We start from the raw sequence: 22,403 nt of genomic DNA on the forward strand, positions 1-22,403 counted from the left end.
TGTGACAGAAAGCCCTTTGACTAAGTAGGATTCAAGACTGTCTGTCCTGCCAAACCTGTTGGAGAGTGAGAGGCAAACAGAAGCAAGATGCAAGTCAAAAGCAAGAATAAAGCAGAGGAGGATAAAATTGGAGCTTGGAAAGGGAGGAGAGAGAGAGAGAGAGCCAGTGAGAGATCCTGCTCAATACTGACAAATCTGCTTTTCAGGAATCTAGGGAGAACCTAGGCAAAGAAGTCTGAGTAAGTTTGTGTGAAGGAAGGGTGAAGAAGGAGGTGGAAGCTGAGAGAATGGCCAGAAGAAGGAACAGAAAGCAAAGCAGAATCAGCCAGGATGGGAGACAGAAGAGGCTGTTTGAGAAGAGAGACAAAGCTGTTTAGAACCAAGGCACAGTTGAGAGAACATGACTTGCCCCACACGTGCTCAGCAGTGAAAGGACATGAGCAGAAGTAACAAGTGTGTTTGTGGGGGAAGCCAAGGTTTAGATTATAAAAACAGATGGTCAAGTCATTTTGCCTGAGTTTACCTACGGTCTCACACAAAATCATTGACAGACCTAGGAAGAGCTGACTCCCAGTTCCCCTGCTAACCACCACACCTCATTCTCCTCCTAAAGAGAGAATATTTTGGAAGACTGATAGTGATTTTGACCTACTCCGATTTGTTTGAACCGATGCAGGTGGACTGACAGGAAAAGGGAGAGAGGGAGGCACAGCCAGAAAGCATGTGTGTTCAGAATAATTAGCAGCAGAGTTTGGAGATACAGCATCCCCAAGCTCTTCTCAATCAGAGGTGGCTCTTTTTTTAGTCTCTGCATCTTCTTGTTCCTTCACCTGGGATAATTGCAGGCCTATCTGTAGAAGACAGAGCAGCCCAGATCCCCAAGTCAGCAGCAACATTCCCTGTGCATCTTACCCAGCACGCTGAGTGTTCAGAAAATGCAGGACAAAACAAAGAAGCAACCTGTGCCCCCGGAAGCTGTGGCACATCTGCCAGGGCCACCATGAACAAACAGGAGGTGGAGTTGGTTCTGCCTCCCTTATGGTAATCCCTGGGAAGAGAAGGAGAAGAGCAGACAGCCTCCTCAGATGGGAGACAGACTCAGGGACAGCCTCTTGGGGGTTCCCTCTCAAGCCATCACTCACTAGCAGTTTGTGACCAACCTTTTGAAAACAACTGTCCAGATAAAAATCATACAGTTCAGCCTAGCAAGGTGCTGAGCAACATCAGCTCCCATGGAGCCAGCAGGACTGGAAGATGATCCCCCGTACTTCCATTTATCTTTATGCTTATAACCCCACCCCAAGGAGGGCAGGGAGCAGTTCAAGGTGATCCAGAGACATGCAGAGAGTGGATATAGCTAAGAGTAATAATGTAATAAAACAAAGAAAAGGAAATTCTCCTAATACTCCAGCACTGCACAGCAGCAGTATAAGTGGTCATGCAAGAAAGCAAAGGTTGGAGAGCAAACTCCTGCCCCCTCCCCAGGCTGCGTACCATGGCAATTACAGTCCCCTGGGCTCCGGGAAGAGGTGGGTACTGCCACCAGCAGCAACACAGCACCAGCTTCTTCTGCCGTGGGGCAGAGATTCTCAAACTGGGGGGTGCGGAATGTATTCGGCGGAGGTTGGGAGGGGGCACACTGCCTTCAGAGCTGGGCACCCAGCCAGCAGCTGCTGCTTTCTGGCCACACAGTTCTGAAGGCAGCGCTGCCACCAGCAGCAGCAGAGAAATAAGGGTGGCATGGTATGGCATTGCCAACCCAGGTTGGAATTGCTCTGCTCCAAAAACCAGGCGCACTCATCGCACTAGTAACTAGTGTGATGCCAATAAGCAATATCTCACTTAAAATTTGCATTATTATAGTCTTAAATGGCTCTGTTTGAATCAATGCTGTACTATTTTTAATATTTAGTGAGAGTTGCATCTTGATTTTTTTTAATTGGTATATGTTCTTGTGTGGCAGGATGGGGCCGTAATCTACTACAGACACAAAGGAGGAGGGTACGATCAAATAAATTTGGGAACCGCTGCTGGTTCAGAGAAAGAGACAGAGACAGAGAGACCCCTAGCCCCACTATTCCAGACTGGCCAAGGATAATGGTGTGGGTGGGAGAGCGGGAAAAGGAAGAGAAACCACCCACAATTAGGGACCAATTGAATCCTGAAGCCAGAGTGGTCACTGGATCTTTAGTACCTAGGGAAAAGAAGAAACCCCTTCCAGACCATCTTCTTCAGGCAACAGATTCTGAAAAGCAAAGTGCAGAGCTTGGCATTTCTAGAAGCATTACCTAGATCATCAGAACTCTTCAATAACTGTGCCCCAGACCCAGGCATCGGATTCAGTCCCAACAGGGCATCTGCTCTATTGTGACCATGCGCAGTCACTGCTCTACTCAACTGGCATGCAGAAAAGAGCAATTCTCAAGCTAAGGTACACGTACCATTGGGTGTACGCGGGCTGCAATCAAGCTGATACATGGATTGGTTCAAAGTATGGAACCAGGATAAGAATCCATTATAACTGCACTGATTAAAAACTACAGAGATTTTTTCCTCAAGACTGAGTTTCACATGTGGCACAGCAGATGTTAAAGAACTGGCTGAGAACTGGTTTCCCAGAACCTGTGGCTACAGACTTCTAAATGTATTCTGGCTCACTTTTCCTCTAACGTTAAAAAAAAAAAAAAACCACACACACATCCCCCTCCACCCCGTTGCTTCTGGATAACAGGAGGTGGTTACAGTAGCTTCTGGAAAAGCAGACGCTTCCAGAAGAGTCTCAATGAACCAACACCTAACAGCTACTGAAGTCTCTGTCACCCAAGTCAAACACCTTTCCATAAAACCCCTAAGGCTGTGACCTCGTCCCCCCTCCCCCCGCATCCAAAATCCAAGCTTGCCTGTCTGTGTACTTACATTGCTCCCATCACAATAGCATCTGAGTCAAACACATTGAGGGATTTATCTACTACCCATCCTACCCCATTCTTGGACTCAGCCTACAACTGCTTCCAAATGACAGCTTTTCTACCTATGTCATACGCCGTTCCAGACCTTAAAAAAAATAAAAATAAAAAAAAAATGCAGGAACCACATGGTTCATATTCTTAAGAACTCCAGACTCCTCCTGTGTAATATTCACGTTACAAAGATCATCTTTTGGAAGCTCTGAGATTCTGCTTTGGCAAGACTTGCATGTCAGGGACAGCTGTTGTCACTTGCTCTTCCAGTTCCTTGTTTTCAACCGTAACAATGCCATTGGTATCATCACCAGGCCAGTGAGAGAGAGAGAAACAAACGTTCTCATTTTTAGAAAAGGAACTGAGGTTGCCGGTGACCATGTAATTACTATATTTTAATCTAGTAACAGCTAGACAACATGTTTCTTCATCATCCGTTCTCTATATACCTCCCCAAGTGTGTCACTAGCCCTCATGCTTTTCTTACAGCACCTTTCCCTGGTTTGGTCTTCCCCTGTAATTTAAAACTTATGCTCTTTGGTTTACACACAAAAGCCTGGGAGGCTTGTATTATGGGTTTCTTCCTCTGCGCTGTTTATTCCTCTCCTTTCTTTTGCTAGATTTGCTTCAACAAATTTAATTCTTACCTGATGTTATTAGTAGTTAGCGCTGCCGGAATTTCCTGGGCTGGGGTCTGTAGTGCTGAGCTATACAACCAGTCAAAGATGCATTGCAGAACTCTACCTTCCTTTCTCTCTATTGCGCTTTTAAGCGTTCACACAAAACACCTCACTGACACCCTTGAAGCCAAGAGATAAAACTGATTACGTGTGATTTACCGAATGTCTCATCTTTTTAGACAAACCATATGATGCCAACATAGTCGGCAATGGCTCAATAGTCTGCACAGCCAAAGCATTTGCAATATACTACATGTTACTGCCAACCACCTGGAAAATGCATCAGCTACAAGTACATACATATGCTTACTCTGATCTGGGGAAAAATAAATCAATGCGTTGTCTTCGCCAAGGCCTAATACCCCACTGCCATGAAGCAATTTCTGGCATGTTTCAGAGTTCACACTGGCTAATTTCTTCTGCTATGTCTTGGTTTAAGTCTGACCACCACACTTCTCATTTTCGCTTTGCTTTGGTGACGTTCATGTAATTTTAGCATGTATGCTTTATGGTATTAATCTTATAACCGATAGTAAACAATAATTCCCTGCTGTCAACTCCATTTTTCTACAGGAATAAGGATGAAATTTCTCACCTGCTATATGATTTGGCCAACCAGAAAAACTACACCACATTATCTTATCAAACAAAAGATCTTATTTCTATGGGTAGCATTTTCAAAAGCATCTAAGTCCCACTTTCAAAAGTGACATAGGCACCTAAATCTCTTTGAAAGTTTATGGGAATTAGGAGAACTACGTTCCAGGTCCTCAAGAGGTAGTTAGGCATCTAATTCTTATAACTTAGGTCCCAAACTACCTTTGAGGATCTGTACCTCCAACCACTTCTCAAAGTAGGATTACGGTCTTGTCTACACGAATATTTAGTTTGTGGCAAGCTGGGGTATGGATTTGCTCTGCGCTAGCCTGCTGGACCCCGCTGATGTGCGCTAACAGTACACTTTGCTTTAACCTGCTTTGAAATGGGACTAGATCAAAGCACACTAAACTGTTAGTACATGTCAGCAGGGCGCACACAGACAGTTAGTGCACAGCAGGCTAGGGTGAGGTAGATTCACACCCCTGCTTGCTGCAAACTAAGTATTTGTGTAGACAAGCCCTTAGGCTCCTAAGCCATTTAGATGTTGGAGAAAAATGTAACCACTCTTTCTCAAGCAGTAATGGGAAAAGTCTATATCCTGATTCTACTTCCAGTTGTGTCCCTACTTCTAGAGGCAACTGAGAGAGCAAGTTTCACTCAGGCTTGTGCTGGGTAGAACATGGATATGCAGCTAAGATTATAGCCCACCTCTGAATCCTAGCTGTTGCAATAGGTGGAATACTTTCTTTGCAGTCTTTTTCACTCAAGGTGTTGATCAGTGATCAAGGTAGATTTATTTTCAAATGTATATTTGTGAATTTTAATTGTTCCAAAAATACCTCAGTTGAGAAGGCAGCACAGGGTGTAATTCACTGCAGCCTTTGTTAACCATTTGTGAAGTAAAAAGTTATGGCTTTCTCTTTTCCATCTTTACCCACGTAAACAATTACAGCTCCTGCACATAATGAAGAGCGTCACTTGCTCATAGTAATAAACTCTGGACTAAAATGTACCCGGATGGTGGAATTCCTCAGATTTTCTTTTCCTTTTCAAAACTTTTGCCTTTCTTTTCCATCCAAACCTATTTTACATTCATCACCCCCAGTCTCAATTCCTGTGAGCTCCTCACCCCTGGCTTCCCCGACACTCATGTTGTCACCCTCTGGTCTGTGCAGAACATTGCTCCCAAGATGCTCCTCCTTGTTCATCTTCTGACCAAGTCACCCCCCTAACTCTGAATCCTTCCCCCTCCCACTGGCTTCTGCTCCTCTATAGCATCAAATTCAAGTTTCTTGTCTTTCCTTTCAGGGCCTTGCAAAACTCTGCTTTCCCCCTTTATCTGTCTGTCTCTTTTATCACACCTTGCAATGCCAGCTCTTCATAGCATAAACAGTCCTTCCTTGTTTGCTTTGACCACTGAAATAGTTAACAACACTGCTATCATCAAGGGCTTTAGAATCAACGCCCCATTGTGATGAACAGGGCCATTTACACGTTTCGCAGAGCTATATTTCAGGCTGTCTGCAGACTCAGACAGACACTACTGCATCAGTTTGCACATGGTTCATATTTGGAGGGGTTACTTATCCATAAAGACTGCTACAGACTTCAATTGTTTGTTGTAAAGGAAAGCTCAGACTCTGGACCACTGTCAGAAGGCAGCTTCCAAAATAAATGCCAATTTGCTGAGCCATCAGGAGCCAGCTGAATTCAACCCTTGGCTTTATTAGTGGAGACAAATTTGGAATGAATCTTCCATAGTAGTTTAACATTGCTTTAAAAAGTTATCTTAAAGCTGAAATATTTTTGGTTTACAGTCAGAGTCTCAATGGCCTTTTCTTCCTATGAAAGGATGGATCCACTCAGAATCTGTGCTATGCCCTAAACAAGCTACTTAGTTCTGGAAGAAAGCACATTTCTCTCTCAATCCTCATTCTAGTTTTTTGTAACCATTTTAGAACCTCTTCAAGGTTTCTCCACAGTTTCCCTAAATTAATACTTTTTTAAAAATTTCCTCTAAACTAGCAGACAAAATTTAAACTTTGGAGAATTCAATCAATTATTCATTGGGATATTAATTATGCCATGTGGTAGTCTTTCAAAAATTGGAAAGATGGTTAAGGCATTAGACCTGACTAAGACTTGGTAGATTTGAGCTCTATTCCCAACTCTGCCATAGATTCATGGTGGGCCTGTGGGCAAAATTCACTTAATCTCTCTCTCAAGTCCCGAAGTTCAAAATGGGGTAACACTACCAAAGGCTGGGCAGTATAAAGATAGCTCTGCTAAAGATGTGTGAAATGATCAAACCCTACAGTGATGGAGGCCATATAAGTCCTTAAATAGCCAAAGTTGTACACTCAATGACAGAGCAAGATCCTTTTTAAAAAAAACCCCAAACCCTCTTTACACAACCAGTGGAAGTGCTTGGGCCAGATTTTGTAAACTTCACTCCTCCTGGCAAATACAGCTGATGGGTTTGGAACTAGTCACTGAACTATCTCAAGCAGGAGTTTGATGATGACTTTATAGACATCACAAAATCTTTATCCTGCCATCAGTTTTAGGAAAACACGCCCCCTCCCTGTCTCTCACATACACACACACACCCAGTGCAGCCCGTTCACTAAACTCAACAGCAAAAATCATTCTTTGCTTCTCTAATTCCTCAAACTGCTTTCCTGCAGGTTCTTGAAAAAACACAAGGCACAGAGTGAGTATTAAAAATATCATTCCACATTCTCTTAAGTCCAAGTCATTTTGCCATTATGCTTTCTCGCTGAGCCTTTGCCTGAATCAAAAACAGATTCTGGGTTTTTGAATTTTATCACCAGACCATACAAGTGATGCACTGTATTCCAATCCAGATTTATCTTGTTAAACCAATCTCTGCCAATTAGCAAAGGCCCATTTCTTTAGTAACAAATAGTAACAGCAAACAACTATCCATGTATTTTACACTCACCCACAGACATTCAAAACCTTTATCCTGCAGCTTGACTTTAATGTTCAATACTATGTCAGTTTCTCTCAGTGTAACATTTGCAAAATTTCTCTACAGAAATTACAGGGATTGTAACACTTGGGATGATTTCTATCCTCATCCTGACATTCTTTCCATTTACAGTACACCAACAGGAGCACTTCAATCCCGATTACCCTATATATAAATAGTTCCAAAGAGTGGTTTAAATCACAAGCCATTTTACCCTGGCTAGATGCAGATTTTCACACATACAATGGTCACCGAGTGAGCTCTGTGGGACCTTCCATATGCAAGATGATAGTCTATGGGATAGACTACCAAGGGCAGCAAGACACACTGCGTCTCTGAGTGTATTGCAAAATGAGAGAGAAGCACAAGGAAACATAACAATGGCCAGATCCATACAGGCCACTTAGGTAATATTTCAGAGCACAAGGAAACCATCTGTTGTCTACAGCTTTGCATTCCAATGCTACAGAGCAGCGACTTGGCCATCTGGGGACCTCAGCCACTCTAAGGGGAATTTTACTCTTAGCAAAGGCAAGTATGGGATCATTATAAGACAGGACTCTCAGGATCCACTGTAATTCCCTGATGGTCCACCTTCCCTTACACCTAGAAGCCACTAAAATATCACCACATGTCTACAGCCTTTTATTATTAATAGAACACCAAGAATGTGCATGGTACTTCACAGACAAGCACAAAGGTCCCCGCTCAGAGGAATTTAAAAGTTCCTGAAATCCCCAGAGAGATTTACAGATTAATGATATATCCCCTCACAAAACACTGTTAAAGTTGCTAGACCGCATATCCCACTAAGGCAAAGTGGGAAAGGCATGGAAATAAGTAGCTCGGTTTTCAACTCCCATTTACACTCCATTCATCCATTCCCCTGCTCAACCTTAACTACTTCTCTTCTCCAGCCACAGCTCAAGTTTAAAAGCTCATGGTGGTAAAGCAGGAGCCTGGAATGAAGTGGATCCAATGCACTTTAGCACAAAGGCCTGAATATGGGGAATAACTTGATGGGCCCGATTTTCCACTGCACCGCAGTCCACCCAGGCACTTTGGAGGAGGGAGCTAACACAGGGGGAATTCTCCAGCAGCAATCTCTAGCTGCTTTAAATTCACTTTGTACTGCGTACCTAGCACAACAGGAAAGGGACAGAAGCGGCCTATCAGAACAGGACTTTGTGAAATTTGGAGGTTGTGGGAGTTGGGCCAGAGGAACCCGAAGAAACAGGAGAACAGAGCAAGCTTTTTCAAAGGAGCTATTTTAAAATTATTCTTTTCACAAAATTAGTAAACTACTTGCCAAGGAGGTTACATAGAAAATTCAGTTGGTCCTCAGAGGCCAGTACTGGGCCAAACATGGAGGTTAAGTTCAATCATTCAAATACGAAACAGATTTTAGTCTTGCTTCAAGTGCACGTTTCAGTGCAACCTTAGCTCCAGACACAGGGGACAACTTAAAGGGCCTCCCCACACATACACACAAACACATGCACCAGCTTCCCCACAAGCAGAGAGTCGCTGTCACTAAAAGCACCATTTTCACTCTGCAGTGAAATAAAACAAATAGCTTTTCATCGTTTTTCACCGATTTCACTATCATCAGTTTTACGAGTGTATCTACACACGCACGCTCACAAGTGCGTGTGTATGAGTGGGAACATGGCACAAGTGACAACGATTCAGATGACCTCTACTAGAATGGAAAACAGCAATCGCAAGTTCATCTGATCCCTGGGGAACTCAGGCTTTAGGACAGATACACAGGCACACACCTTTCGAAACTACAGATAAGGAATGCTGTAGGCAAGAGCTCCCCCTGCTGGTCAGATGTGAATCAACAACACTGACTCCCCAGCCCGCTGTGCACCACCCACCCGTGGCCAGTGAAAAACCTGAGTGGACGGAAGTGAGACAGGCCAGACCAGAACAAGGGTTGTAAAAGCTCAGGGAAGCAGGATCCATAGCAGATGTTCATACAGAACCGTATACTGCAATGGAATTGATGCTGATGGACACTTCTCCGCTCTACAGATGGAGCAGAACAGCAGTGGCTGCAGCTCATTTGTAGCCTTATTCACCTTTCATGCACACTGGTGTAAAATCAACAGTAACACAGCTGATGTCAATGGAATTGCAGCAGTATAAAACTGAAGTGAGGAAAAGGAGAATCAGGGCCCTTGTTTCTTGGAACACACACTGCAAGGCAAGGAAGGTCACTGCCTCACAACAAGTCCTGCCAGGCTGTGCTCAGCAGGACTCCCAAGTAACCCATTACCTCTTTGGTAGTGGTCCTTCTCTAGCTTAACTCTTTTACTGAGCCAGGACTAGCGGGTTCCCCTTCCCTTGCTCCAACTATTGATCCCTTTCATTATTAATGTATGCTGTGGTTTTGATCTCCTCCATGGAGTAACAAGCATTTTTAGAAGCGTTTTTATTGCTAAGCTAATTATTGGCTCAAAAGCAAACCTTTGAGTCTCTTAAATGAAAGGGAGGATTAAAGCAGTTTTAAAAAACAAACACTTTAGATCCTGACTGGGTAGATCTCTCTAATTAAACACTGGTGCACACACACAAAAACCCACCAATATTCTCCCTTTCTCCCCGCACTCCTTACCATGTCTCATTTTCTCCTGGTGGATCCGCCAGATCTGCATTCTGCTACCTGGTGTCAGCTCCACATCGCCCAAGCCTGGAGGATATTGGCTCGGTTCAGAATGAAACAACTTGCTAATGCAGCACTGGCAGCCACCACCTGGACAAGGGTGACTGGGTCAGGGGCTCTTGCACTCCAGGCCTAGAACACTCTGGAGCGGAAAGTTTGGAAGGCTCTTCTCAGTAAGCCTAGTCTCAGCTTTGGTGAGCATGCTAAACACTCAATAGAGAGACGATATGTACGCCAAGGTATTTTTAGGTGAATGCACCTGCTGTGTTTCTAACAAAAAATAACATTGTACAATGCCTTTCATCTGGAAAGAGAAAAGCACATTACAAACAGTATTCTCATTCACCTGGAACTGATAAGCCGTCACGTCTGGGGATGGCTCCCAGCAACCCTTTTGCACCAGTAACACTAAGGCCTTGTCCACACTAGAAAGTCTTTGCTGGTAGAACTGGGTAGAATTGGAGATAAATAGTTTATTTGCCAAAGAAGGCAGTTTCAGCCCACCCAAAACCATTTGGGGATTTGACCCAAATTCACCAAATAGTTTCAGCCAAAATATTTTTGCAGGACTTAGGCACCAGTCACAAAACTGGGGGAGGGGAAAGCTGGCTCCTTTATAACCTTTAGTCTAGTTACTAAGGCACTCACCTGGGTTGTGGGAAACCGAAGTTCAATTCCCCCCTCTGCCTAACATGGAGGCGGGTTTTGAACATGAGCCTCCCACATGCCAACAAAGCGTCCTAGCCATTGGACTATTGGGTAGCATCAGGCAGGTCTCTCGCAATCCTGCCTCTTGACACTGGTCCATGGGGTTTAAATTATAAAATAGCCATCGGATCAGGGATTTGAACTTTGGTTCAAACCCTCCTAGTTGAGATGAAGCTTATACCAGTAAAAGAATCCTTTTGCTGTTATAGCTTATACCAGTTCCCTGAACAAACTGCATCTATGCTGAGGTTTTTGTTGGCAGAGGTACGAAGGTTAGGGATGTAATCCCCCCCCCCCCCCCGACATAGCTGTGCTGGCAAAACTTGTAAGTGTAGCCCAGGCCTAGCTAATCAGAGTAGTATGGAAGGTTTTGTTGTTGGGGTTTGAAATTCTTTTGGGGGAGGCGGGGGGAATAGAAGGTGCAGCGTGGGGCAGACAGAGATAAAAGAATGACAAATAATTTCTGTAATTGAAACTGCAGAATGAATTTAGGAAAGTGGAATGGAATTACGCAAAATGAGATCTGTGCAGGGCACGAGGGCCAGTGCTCTGGCTTACAGAAAGTGACATAGGATCGTTAATAGCTACGTAGCAGTCTGACTTCATACTCGAAAGAGAACGGCCCCAGCAGTGCCGTGCCCCGTCACCACTGCTGATATACCTCTTTGGTAGAAGAGACTCATAGGGAAGAGCACCACCTACTGAACCACCTGGGTCTTTGCCTGCAGCACCTTGGGTTTTCCTTTGGAGCTGCTTACTGTATCCACACACCCTTCTGTCATACTCTTTTCAAGTCATCTGAAATATGTATTTCCACAAAATCCGACAAAAACCTGACATGGTGATAATTTTATAAACTATGTTGCTCATGTCAAATTATTCAACATCTGTCTTCGAGTTCCCACAAAAATTAGCATAGGATAGTGGTTTCTGACGACACCTACAGTGAAATATTTTGACTTCTACCAGTAAGTTGCAAACAACCTGTCAGGAGGATAATGTCAGTTTCCAAGTACTGCATATTAAAATAATCCCAGAGTTTGTTTGGAGCACAGTTCTACTGACCTAAAACAGGGCTCTGGCTATGCAAAGGGAAGGAACCAGCATGCTGTACAACAGGAGGAGGGCAGGATGAGTCAAGCTGGATTTGTAGAGTGGTGCTGAGAATACTTAGCTCACTGATACTAAGGAGTTGCTGGAGAGGCTCAGGAAGAGTTGGCCCAACCTGCATGCTGTGGGAGATTATGTTTATACAGCACCACAGGCGTAAATGGCAATTTATAGATATAAGACAAAGGGTATTTTTGACCTAAATCCAATGGCTAACAAGGAAGACTGACTGACCACAGGGGAAGGGACACATTGAGTAGAGCCAAGAGAGATGCTGTATTTATACAAACTACCTACAACACACCTTCTAAAATAAAAATCAGACAAGAAGCAGCTTACAGACGCAACCCTGCTGCCAGTTAAGTCAACGTTCAAACTCATCAACTTCAGCGTAAGCAGGATTGGGTCCTAAAGAAGCAGCCCCGAAGGATGGGATGGGCAGAATGGCAAAGAGGCTGCAAAGCGTGCCATCTGGCACTGTGGCTCAGCTGGTAGAACATCTGGACAAAGGAAGGGGAGGGAAAGGAGCTGTTGGTTCAGATCAGCTGGCTAGAGATTAATATTACAGTATAGCTGTGTGCACTCACAGCCCAACACCGAAGCACACAGAGCTTGCAAGAGATGAGGAGTCATCCTGCTTGGGTGAAGGGGATGTAGAAGCTGTAGGCCTGGCCTAAGAGACAAGGGGTCAGGAACCAGGAAACAAACACAATGCCTGTGTTTGTTAAATGAAAGAGATTGAGGGTTTGTGTGCTAGCCTAGGACATGTTTCCCCAAAGCACTCGTATGACAGAAGCAAGGAAAGATTCCCCCATAGATTTTTATGCTGCCTGCAGCCCACCCCATCAGACTGGGAAATCTACAGCTGACTCACAGGGTCATATCTTCAGAGAGAGAGATTTACTCGTCATTTAGATCCATCCTCAGAGGCCGAGACAGGATTGCTCCATATTGCAAGCACTATGCCCAGTCAGATTTATATATCCCAAATGACAGGTCTCTTCCAGCCCCTCCTGTTAAGAAGCCATCACATCTTACTTTCAGGACATTTGCCCTGATATCCAGGCTAAAAATCTTCCTTTTCATCCCATTAGCTAGAGCCCTTATCTGTACCCTAAGAAATTCCTGAAAGGTAGTACTCTCTTGTTTTCTACAGCTGGAGGGCTTTGGGTGGAATGGACAGCAACCCACCAACTTTGACACAGCTCAAAAGCAGTATGTTAACACTGGGAAGCTGACAACGTATCAATAAAAACACTCCATCAATGCTTGTGAACTGCTGTACGTAGAGTAAGCAGAGCAGCAGCCTAAGACAAAGCTGGAGAAGATTTTGAAGTCCTCGGGGCCAACTTTAAATAAAGTGATGGGAAAAGGGCACGTCCCCGTCCCGTCCCCCCGCCCACCCCATCTCACTTCAAAAACTCCAATGCGTTATTTGTAGAGGAATAGCCAGAGAGAATCCTCCCTGCTCCACATTTTGGTTCCTTTGCTCTAAACGTTCAGAGCTTCCCAGACAGGGGATGCATTTCTTCCTGTCTGTTTTTCTGCATTTTGGAGCATCATTTGGTAAGTGTATCACAACCTGCTGCTTGCCTCAGCATGTGGCTTGGAGGCATGAGCATGGCTAGCTGCCTGGAAACACACACTCCATTTGGGGTTGGGTCTATCACCCAGTCAGCAGTGGGCTAATAAGCATTGTCTCTTGGCCACTGAACTGCCATACTACACTATATGAACTAATTTGACTAGCCTCACCGTGCCCTTTTAGCAAACAGGGTTGAACAGATGGAATCAGCTAACAAGGAGAGGGAAGATTATTGGGTTTCAGACACGCTTCAGTCATTATAACAAACACCAATTTATGTAACAAGCCTCTTCAGGTAACAGGATAAAAGTACCTTGACTCCAAATTAAATTTAGTCTCCTTTGTAGGCACTTCTTCCCCTACAATGCCTCACATACATTTTATTTATACTATCCATCTCAATAAGCCTCTCCAACAACTCAGCTCTCCTAGACAGAAGTCTTTTGTGCACACCCATGGGGGGGGTGTATTATTTAAAGGGTACATCACATGGCTATTTTATCTGGTTTAATCTGATTTAAATCACACTAGATTTACTCTAATAAAATATATTTATAATCCTCCTACAAATGCCTCTCTTCCGCTCCCATCTCCGCCATTAGAATATTTTAAAAGAAGGAAGATGTTCTGAAACAAGATTCTTGAATTCCCAATATTCCCACATTAAGTGCCACATGAGACAAGCATTTCAACCACAAAATACTCCAACTATATTTAGCCTGGGGCTATAGCTGGAGATTAAGATGTAGGACAAAAGTAAGGGAAGTGTGCGTTTCTAATCCTGTTTTAGACATTCTTGCAAATACAATGGCCTCACTCAAGCACCGGGTGAGCCAGCAATAACAGCAATTTCACATCTAAACAAACAGCTCTGGCTGGAGAGTGCACAGATCGAGTGTTAGGAAAGAGACTGGAGGAAGGATTGGAAAAGAGAATCTGAAACTATTAGTCACCATAAAAGTTTGTGGTGTGCTGACTTCAGCATCCAATGTTCTGAGTTGTACTCACAGAGACAGCTCTATATTAAAATCCCTGATTCTCTTGACAGATAGCTTAAGGGGGGGGGGGGGAGGAGGCTGGATTTTTCCTTTATTTGTGCAGTTGAAATAGCAAAATAAATATTGGCAGTGCACCATTCTGACTTTAAAGGATGCCTTCATCTCAGTGTATCTGTCTCTTTCTTTCTGAAAAAAATAAAACATCAGGAAGATATTCTGAAGATCTAGTTTTGCAGCATCTCTGCTAAAATATGAATTCCCTGGCATGGATGGCTGGATGAACAGCATAATAAACCACACTCGAAGGAAGGTGTAAATAGAACAGGAGTGAGACAAGAGTGAGAGCGCTTAAAACTCATTGAAGAGGCCTTTTAAAGCAAAGAAAACTAGTAACAGTTGGACGGCAGCACTCATAGTAATTAAAAATAAAAGTTTGTCCCGGAGCACAATACCCATCCTCAGGGATTAAAAAAGCTGCACATACCATCTTTCTGTTGCCGTAAATACATTAGACTCTCCATCTCACTGCTCTTGGGTGCTTCTGCCAATTTCCCCCTGAACCTGCAATCAATCCCTCCTCTACCCACACACATTCCAAAAAAAAAAAAAAAAGAGTAAAGCCTCTACTTAAAGTAGTTATTGTACAAAACAGATGTAAACTCAGATTAACATCCCAGCCCTGAGGGGGAGAGGAAGACTCGTTTCCCATCAGAGAAATACATCATTAAAAAAAAGTGACCTACAAAGACTTAGCCACAGTCAGTAAGACTGGACTCTGCATTATCAGAGCTCAAACAAGAGGTTAGCTAAAACCTTACAACACACACATAGGGATTGGGAGCCCTCTCACTGAAGGTCTATGCTCAGAGCGCTTTCCTTGTTAGAGGAAAAGGCACATCTTCAAGAGGAACTTTATAGCACGGCACAATGGAGTTGTAAGCCAAGATAAAGCAGGCTTGTTGTCAGAGGCATGTCCGGGGGGGTGCGAGGGGGGAAGAGTAGTTTATTTGCTGGAAATGCAGCTCTCCTGGTAAAGCAAAAAACTGTGAGAGTCAGTAGGGGGGCAGGGAGGCTGTATTTTGGAACTGCAGTGCTTGCCAAAGCAAATCCTGGGTGTACTGTTAACTTGCAGCCTGTCTTCAGGACAGAGGACTGTTCTCATCAGCATGTGTTGCTGGTCATCCCTGCTGCCCTCCTGGAAGCTGAAGGGATAAATAATCTATGTCCGTGGGAACCGTCCTACGCTGGGTGTCATCTGCGCTTGCAGTTTGCTCGCTGCCTGCATTCATTTGCAAATGGCAACAACAAAAAGCAGCTAAACCTGAGCCCTGCCAAGGAAATAATTTTAAAGAATGACAGCAAAGTAACACAGCTCAGTAGGATTTAAAGGCAAAGTCACCCCCACCGCCCCTTTCAGTTAGATGTGAGCACTGTACCATCCTTGGGGATTGGGGGAGATGCTTTCTCAACCCAGCCAGGCGCATCCAGTCTACACCTCGATCACGGCTCCCTGAGCATCTCTCTTATCTAGCTCCTAATAGCCTCCCTGCACGTGCGCTGACTCTTGCAGCAATTACCTGGGACCCGCTTGCTTTCAAAACCCCCAGCACTGCGTGGACTGACATCCATCCCCCCCGCCCCCACAAGCGCTTTTATGTTATTTGTCTTGTACTACTTTCCCTGCAGCAGGTGATAGCGGGGGCTCCCAGTGCAGCGGCCCTTTGTCAGATCAGCAGGATAATGAAAGCCAGACCGGTTAGAAGAGTATTCAACACCAAACACGCACACACCAACCGAGCTTTTCTCCCATACGGCCTCAGCAAGGAAGATTAAAGGCAAAGGAAGCCCAGCAGCAAAGAGCCAACAGACGTGGTGTCCTCGGACGAGGGAAACAAGGCAGCACAGAGGCAAACAAAACCAAGAGGAAAGATTGCAACTTTCAGCTCTTGTTGCAAACGTCAGTACAAGAGTGACACCGAGTTTTGCAGCCAAATCTCTGCTCTAGAACGTCTCTTCCTTGAGCAAGGGGGGCGTGGGGTGGAAGAGACTCAGGGCTGATCCATGGGACACAACTTGCCGCTTTTCCCCTTAAACAGCATCCACCCAGAAAGACTCGGAAAGGGTTACACGGTGCAATCTCCCCGCTCTCGTACATTTCAGGCGGCCAGGGCAGGGTTCCAGGCAGGAATTAGGAAGTGGCGACAGGGTCTGGAAGCCCTATTGCTGCATCAATCTCCTCCCCCGGGCTGCAACTAGCATCATTGACTTTCTCCTGCAGGTGCTTTTTAACTTGGATCCGATCGCCTTGTCCGCCCCCCCCCCGCCCCTCCCAAACCGGGATAGAACAATAACGTCTCTTACCATAAACCCCGTCTCCCCTGATAGACACCGGCACCACCGCCAGCAAGAAAAAACAAATCATCTCCATCTTCAACGCAGATCCCTCATAGCCGGCGAAGAAAAGCAGCCCCCAAAATGCCAGGCAGCATCCGGCGGCGGGAAACGAGATACAAGCGAAAGCTAATTCATCCACAGCCTCTGAGCAGGGAGGGATCCAGGAGAGGCTTGCCCGGGCTCAGAGCGCCTCAGCCCGGCCAGCGAAGTCAGCCAGCGCCGCCTGGAAGTCGCCGATCTCTGAACAGTCAACTTGGACGAAGGGGGGGAAAATAGCCCAAAATAGGAGCAGTAGTTAAAAATAAACCGGGGGGGGGGGAGAGAAGAGAGGAGGGAAGGTGGAAAAACCAAAACCAGGGCCCCTCTTCCCTCCCAGGCTCCTTAGGAGCTCCAGGAAAATAAACCCAACCTCGCACTCACTCACACACACGCACGATCACACCGGAGCCCAGAAGACACGGCTCCGAGTGGGGAGCAGAACCCAGACAAACTCCAGCCGCGGCTCTGCCCCGCTCCTGTCAAAGGGGGCGGGGGTCACAAAGAAACGCCAAGCGCTTCCTGAACTCCCGGGCTTCCCAAACTGGCTGCCAACTGGGGCCAACTTGAGAGTCCTCTCCCTGCCGCTAAGGAGGCGCTGGCTGAAGCCCCAGGAAGGAACAAGGGGAAGTGAGGGAGGAGGAGGAGAAAGGGGTGGGGGGAGGCTGCGATCCAGCTGGTGGAGGGAGGGAGGGGAGGGGGGCGGAATAGGTGACTCTCTCTTTTAGTCTCCAGCTCTTTCGGGGAAGGGGCGGTGTTGTAATTCATTACAGCCAGGGAGGGTTGTTTTTTTTAACAGCAGCTCCCAGCAGCTTCCCCCAGCTGCTGAGCTTCGATCCCCAGCCCGGCGTCGCCCAGGTGCATCACATCAGCCCCGCTAGCCCTGGGGGGGGGGGGGGAATCGCTACAACACACGCCCCCTGCTTAGTGCTTTGCTGTTCCGCGTGGCTCTTCTCCCCTCCCCCTCTCTCTCTCTTCCCCCAGCCAACCTGGCAGATCTTTCTGGCTCCCGAAGTTTCCCTGAGGTCGTGTTGACTGGTTTTGATGGGGGCTTTTTAATGGTTTTGTGTCCCGTCCCCCCGCCCTTCTCTCCCTTTCCTAGCAGTTGGTGGCTACGAGCTGCCAAGCCAGCGGCGGCTTGAGGAGGCTGGAGAAAGTTGGATTCTTCTTGAAGGAGGCTTTGGAGACACCGCTTGACAGGTCCTGGCCCCGCCCCTTCCTCCCAAAGTGTGAAAGTCCGGGCGGGGGGGAGGGGGGGTTGATTCTTTTCTTCCTTCGCCCCAAGGTATTGGACCCGCACTTTCAAGCCAGTTGCGGCATCTGAGGCTCACTCTGCGTGCGCCTGTACCATCCAGTGCCTGGATCCGGCTTCACTTGGCCCCTTTGAATGCCGCTCGCCCTGGCAGGGACTCGGCCACCCTTGCGGGCTGGGCGCCTCTGGCCGCCCGCTTCTCTAGCCTCTTCGCTCCCGCCTCGGGCTGACCTGCGGAGTGAGGTGTCCTGGGCCCCTGCGCAGATCCGGAGTGACGGTGGCTCCTCTGTTCGCGGCGCCTCTCCCCCGAATTGAATCTATAATCCGTCAAGCCCCGGCTGCAAGTTCTGCCTCACCCCCCGCCCCACTCCGTCCCCCCTTTGGGCTTTTCATTTTTTGACTCCTCTCCACTATTTGGTTCCCCCCCTCCAGTTAAAGGGGAGGGGGGAGAGAGCCAATTAAATCGGCTGTGCTTGAAGACAGCCCTGCCTCCTGCCCAATTCCCCGGCCTCCCCGAGGACAAATTAGAGAAAAGAAAACAGGGCTGGGGGGGGGGGGGAAACCCCGCATCTGCGCGGCTTTTTCCTCCTTTTCTTTCGCATTCTTTCTCCTTTTTTTCCCTTCCCCCTGCAGAGAAATGTCAGAAACCAGGCAAGGATCCATTCATCCTGGGGACACACACGGCTTCGAGGCCCCGGGCAGAGGAGACGGGAGGAGCTGGTGGTGCACACGCTTGGTGCAATGAGCGTGGGGATGTGTGCGACACAGACAGCTTGGACCGTGTCCGTAGTGTAGCACTGGGGTACGTGGCCGTGATGTGCAGTAAGCATGTGTGCAGGCAGGGTGCCTAGGTGGGTAACGCACCGGGGTGTTGGGTGTGTTGCACGGCCTGCACGCTTATAGTTCCTGGGAGGCAAGGGGGTGTGCGTGTGTAGTGTATACGTTTCTGCACACGTATCCGTGCATGGTTGTGTTCCACGGCTGCGCATTTGCATGTGGTGGAAGCGCGCCTGGATGCTTGTGCACAGGTGGGGTTGTGTGGGATGTGTCTGCACTGCGCGTCTGCTGGCGTCGCGGGGCGTGCATGTGCACATTGTCCAGGTGTGTGTCAGGCTGCTGGGGCGCGCCAGGCTCCCTTTACCCATCCTTCATGTCTGCAGGCGGGCTGGGGCTCGGCCGCGAAGGCAGCCGTGTGGAGGAGCGGATGAGTCTACACCAGGCTGCCTTCTGCTCCTTAATGCTTTCGCTGCAGTCAGCCAGCCGCCTGGTGCGTTCGTGCTCCTCGCAGGGCAACGGGAAAGACAACCTCCCGCGGCCGAGTTTGCAGCCCGGCGGAGAGCAATCCGGAGAGGCGGGGAAAAATACACCAACCCCCTGGAATAATAATAATAATAATAATCCAATTGCTGCAGGTCCCTGTAGAGCCTCGGTGGCAGCACTCCGCCTTTCTTGTCAACGTCTCTGCCTGGTTTCGCGGAAAGAAGGCGCTTCTCCTCCGCCCCAGTGAATGAGATGCTCCAGCTGTCCCCTCTGCTCCTAGGTGGTGGAGCAAAAGTCTTACTTCTGTTCAGTAGGTCAGGAAGCTTCTTTTCCCTCCATGAACGCCATGTGAAAGACAAACACCCGCCTCCCCCTTCACATCCTTGTAGGGGGAGTATTAAATCAAAGTTGCTCCTAGAATCAAATCTATTCCCACCCCAGTGTTGTTAAAAACGATTGGTTCGGGGGCTGGAGGGAAGATGGAGCCAGGATGTAGGAGAAGCGGTTGCAATATTAAACAGGGAGGGCACAGGAGCTGCTGGGAGAGGAGTTCTGCTGAGTTTTGCTTCCAATCGAAGCCAAATCTGCCTCATGAAATATCGAGCTCCCTGGCCCGAGTTCCCGTGGAAAGACGCCGCTCTTTATTCCTCGCAACCAGCCTGTGCAGGAAGCAGATTAGACAACGCGACTCAGGGTGGGGGATGTGTTAGCAGGGAACCTGTGGGGGCTACTGCAAGTGCCCTGACGTTTTTCAGGAGAGAAACCCATTCATATTATTCTCACCGCGCACACGGCTGAGGTTTCGGAGGAGCTGTATTCCAGATAGTAGCAGACTGTATCAGCTCTCTTTGCGGTGGGTTTGTAAACATGCGAAGACGAATCAGGAATTCCAAGATATCTGGATTATTGGGGGAGGCAGGGAAGGGGAGGTTAGAGTTCCCGCCCCTCCCCCCCCGGTATGTCTCGTTATTCCTGCGTTATCCTGTCACTGTTATTTATCTCTGCGTGTGGGCACGGCTTGGATAGCCATACCGGTAGGATCTTTCAGGACTGGGAGAGGGGCGGTTAACTACACTCTAACAAGGGAGGGGATTTAAGCCTCTCTGCGTGTCTCCAGCCTCTCCCCTTTCCCTTGGCGCAGGGAATCAGCAAACGCCGAACGGAGGATCCGCCAGCAAAGTTATCCCTGGCAAGCCGAAATAGGGGAGTTTCCATTTTCTCGAGGTCTCTCGCGCAGCCGGCTGTTTCCTTCTAGAGCTGTAAAGCCAGATCTCTAGAAACCTCTCTGAGTGGGTATGATTGTTCCGCTAGGAATATTTCCTAGGAGGATCATTCAACTCTCGAGCCCTATTTAAAAAAAACAAACAAAGTGACCCACTCAAGAGTCCGCCTGAAGGTAAGGTATTTAGACATATCCAGTCTTCTCCAAGACAGGAGATTTCCTAGTGCCTTGGCCCCAAATATGCTTCTAGACCAGCATCATCGGTGCTGTAGTTATCCGCGATTTTAGAAGACACTTTGTAATAGAGCATTAAGGAAAGTAGCTGCCTTTGCTAATCACACACTTTTATACAGTGAACCCCCGGCAGAGGTGTTACTCAGCCCTCTGTCCCTGGGATCGCTGATGGGAACCTGTGCCGCCGCCAGATAGAGAGAGAAAAGGAAAAACTGCACTTGCAAAAGGCGCAGTGGCAGGGATTGATTCATCGTGTGAACAAGAATCATACCCAGGGTTAAACACACACACACACGAAAGAAAGAGTGATCGCCCAGAGAACGGCTGCTTACTAATTCATGCTCTGACAAATAAGCAATTAACAGATAGAGTCGCTAATTAGTAAGCAGGTATTTCTATTATAAACTGTATTCAACCATGGAGAGGAGCAATAATGTACAGCAGCGACAAAGGTAGCACGAGCAGCCAGACTAGCTGGATTATAAGGACCAGTTTCCTATTAATGGGGCAGAGAAGGCTGATAGGGTTTATAATAGGCCCATATTCTTCCCCCAAGCAGGATCAGGAGTTTTGTAAAGATGGGTTAAAGGAACACTCGTCAAGTACTTGTAGGTTTCAACCCTATAGGTTTACGACAGCTTGGAGTGGAGGGGATTCCAAACTTCCATACAAGTAGAAATGTCTTCTTGACTTTTAAGAAGTTTCAATAAACCCTGTTTTGGGAGGAATTTAAATCCAGCTGCTTGCACCCGGCTGCTTAAAGAGGGCCGCATGAGACAGCTGCAGAGAGACCCAAAAAGTCAAAGTGAGCAACTTTGTATGACAACTTCCACCTACTCTGTATGTGTATACATTTTCTAACTATATGTTTCATTCTATGCATCCGATGAAGTGGGCTGTAGCCCAGGAAAGCTTATGCTCTAATAAATGTGTTAGTCTCTAAGGTGCCACAAGTCCTCCTTTTCTTTTTGCGGATACAAACTAACAGGCTGCTACTCTGAAACTTTAAGGTAGTGCAGGCGGAGAGCAGGGAAGTGAAACCGCCTCGAGACAGAAGGTGGAATTGATCAAAACTGTGAAGCACAAAAAGGAAACAAACAGTGAGAAGTGTCAGATGTTTACAGGGTTTCAGCTTTAAATACACTTTAATACATTTTTAAATGATTATAGGGATAAGCATAAGTATGGGGTAGTTTGTAACCTATGAAACCCTTTGCAGGGTTTTTAATTTAGTTATTAACCCGTATTAAGGATTTGTACCAGCAACGACTTATAGAGCTATCTGAATGGTGCACAATTCCAGCAACATTCACTCCGAGTTTTACATTAATTTGCTTCCGCTATAGTCATACCCCTTTTATGTTAGCTCTCTGCGAACATTCACATGCTCCTGTTTCACTGAGCAAGTGGTCATGGAAAATGCGTTTCTAAAGCAAGCCACCAAAGCATGTACAGCCACCAAATTTTAAATCAGCACACGCAAGTCTTTGTGCCAGAAGTACCTGTGAAGTCATCCAATTAGGGACCAGGAAGAAATATCACAATTAACTGACTAATCAGAGCTCGAACAATGCGGCTTGAATAGCAAATACGGTATACTTGCAGCGAACAGGCTGAGGTCAGTCGACGGAGTTAAGAGAAGTAATTGAATCAGGAGTCATGAGAAGAAACAGCTCTGTTCGTGGGGTATTCTGGGAG

General features: G+C 46.8%; 1 protein-coding gene and 1 long non-coding RNA gene across 7 annotated transcripts in view; one reads left to right on the plus strand and one right to left on the minus strand.

The window, feature by feature from the left end:
• The window catches only part of MDGA1 (MAM domain containing glycosylphosphatidylinositol anchor 1), a 190,739-nt gene extending 173,261 nt beyond the window's left edge, over positions 1-17,478 (minus strand). For all 6 annotated transcript variants that reach the window (XM_048843497.2, XM_048843495.2, XM_048843496.2 and 3 more), the window contains exon 1: positions 16,669-17,478. In XM_048843497.2, coding sequence (XP_048699454.1) covers positions 16,669-16,735 — 67 coding nt within the window. In that variant the 5' untranslated portion in view covers positions 16,736-17,478. The remainder of the gene's footprint in view (positions 1-16,668) is intronic.
• A 519-nt stretch (positions 17,479-17,997) lies between these two features.
• LOC125633764 (uncharacterized) lies at positions 17,998-21,650 on the plus strand. The gene is made up of 2 exons (XR_007355701.2): positions 17,998-18,791; positions 19,402-21,650. It is a non-coding gene; the product is annotated as an uncharacterized LOC125633764 (long non-coding RNA).
• The last annotated feature ends 753 nt before the right edge of the window (positions 21,651-22,403 follow it).

This window comes from Caretta caretta, chromosome 3 (assembly GCF_965140235.1).
Source record: "Caretta caretta isolate rCarCar2 chromosome 3, rCarCar1.hap1, whole genome shotgun sequence".
NCBI lineage: Eukaryota > Metazoa > Chordata > Testudines > Cheloniidae > Caretta > Caretta caretta.